General features: G+C 49.8%; 1 protein-coding gene across 3 annotated transcripts in view; it reads left to right on the forward strand.

Moving 5' to 3' along the window:
- The first annotated feature begins 12 nt into the window (after nucleotides 1–12).
- Nucleotides 13–1,443, forward strand: part of COPS2 (COP9 signalosome subunit 2) — a 51,118-nt gene continuing 49,687 nt past the window's right edge. For 2 of the 3 annotated variants that reach the window (XM_019504167.1, XM_019504170.1), the window contains exon 1: nucleotides 13–116. In XM_019504167.1, the coding sequence (XP_019359712.1) occupies nucleotides 63–116 (54 nt within the window). In that variant the 5' untranslated portion in view covers nucleotides 13–62. The remainder of the gene's footprint in view (nucleotides 117–1,443) is intronic. The other variant, XM_019504169.1, reaches the window with a different exon arrangement.

The raw sequence follows: 1,443 nt of genomic DNA on the forward strand, positions 1-1,443 counted from the left end.
AAGGGGCTGGCTCCGCTCCGTGCCCCCGCCCCCGCCCCTCCCCCCGCCGTCCTCCGGCCAAGATGTCTGACATGGAGGATGATTTCATGTGCGATGATGAGGAGGACTATGACCTGGTAAGGGCTGCGGCCCGCGGGCCTCGGCGGGGCTGGGAGCCGGGGGGAGGGGGCTCTGTGGCGGGGCCCCGTCTCCTCCAGCCCCGCTCGGGCGCCGCCTCCGGGGGAGCAGGGGCAGGACGAGCTCCCTCCAGGGGCCCGGGCGGGGGAGGGCGGCGGTGGGGGGCGCTGCTTTCGGACCAGGCCTCGCCCGTGTTTGTGTCCCCTGCCCCCTGCTCCCCGCAGCCGTGGGCACTTTGGCTAGGCCCCGTGAGCCCTCTGTAGGCCCGGCCGGTTTGGGGCCCTGGTCTGCCAGCTCAGGGCACAGAGAGGGGCCAGGTGAATGCCCCAAGTGAAGCGGTGAGTTCGCGGGGGGGGAGGCCTGGCAGGTCTTGGGGGCAGCCTGAGGCTGAAGAAGACTGGAGCAGGACAAGGCTTTGGGAGTGGGGGATGAGCTGCCAACTGCGTGGCCATGCACTCGACCAGCCCTGCATGTATTTGGGACATTGGCATTTTGCTTTAATAGGGGCTTGCAGGGTGTTGTTTATTTTATTGTATTTATTTTTGTTTTGCTGATTCCACCCCCCTTCCCCCTGCCCTGGCCCTTCTGCATTTAGAGTGTGCACAGTACAAACATTTTTTATTTATGAACAGAACCGGATTGATCCAGAAGGACCTTGGGTTTAATTTGGCTTCATATTGATCTTTCTCAAATCTGTTAAAAGCAGACTCCTCTTATGAGGAGTAGGAGGATCTTAGGAGGGAGATTTGGTAAACTGTGATTTGCTGGGACCAAAACCATGGTCACTGTACTGTCAAATTAGTCTTAATCCCATGTATTTGCTGTTTCTGCTTTTCTAAGACTGAGCTGATTTGTGAATACAAAGCTCTTCTTTTTTTGTTTTTGTTTTTTTAAAGAGTTAAGTATTTTGTATTCTGGTCTTTGTGACGTGTTTGTCTTGGTGTAAACTAAGTCTGTATTTTCAAATTGTTAAAAATAAACCCTTCAATCTCTTCGTTTTCTAGAATAATTTCTTTATTTAGAGTAAAATTTTAAAAAGCTTGCCAACTTTTACTTAAAATAACTTCTGATCAGTTTTTATCGTGAGCTGCCAGATGTGCATAGTTTACATTATGAGATCTAGCAAAAGTTGTCCAGTCTTTTGTACAAGTTTTAGTTGGGATAAAGTACTTGTCTGACCTGTTATCATCCTAGCCACTTGCGTAATGTGTCGGTGTTTTAAGTTTTAACTTTCTACAACATTGAGCACACAGAATTTCAGGAACAAGTCTTTTTCTTTATTGTTTTTTGTTTAGCATTGTTTAAGCAGAGTTTGATTTCCAATTT

The sequence above is a fragment of the Gavialis gangeticus genome, unplaced genomic scaffold (genome assembly GCF_001723915.1).
Source record: "Gavialis gangeticus isolate Ggan-Ray unplaced genomic scaffold, GavGan_comp1, whole genome shotgun sequence".
NCBI lineage: Eukaryota > Metazoa > Chordata > Crocodylia > Gavialidae > Gavialis > Gavialis gangeticus.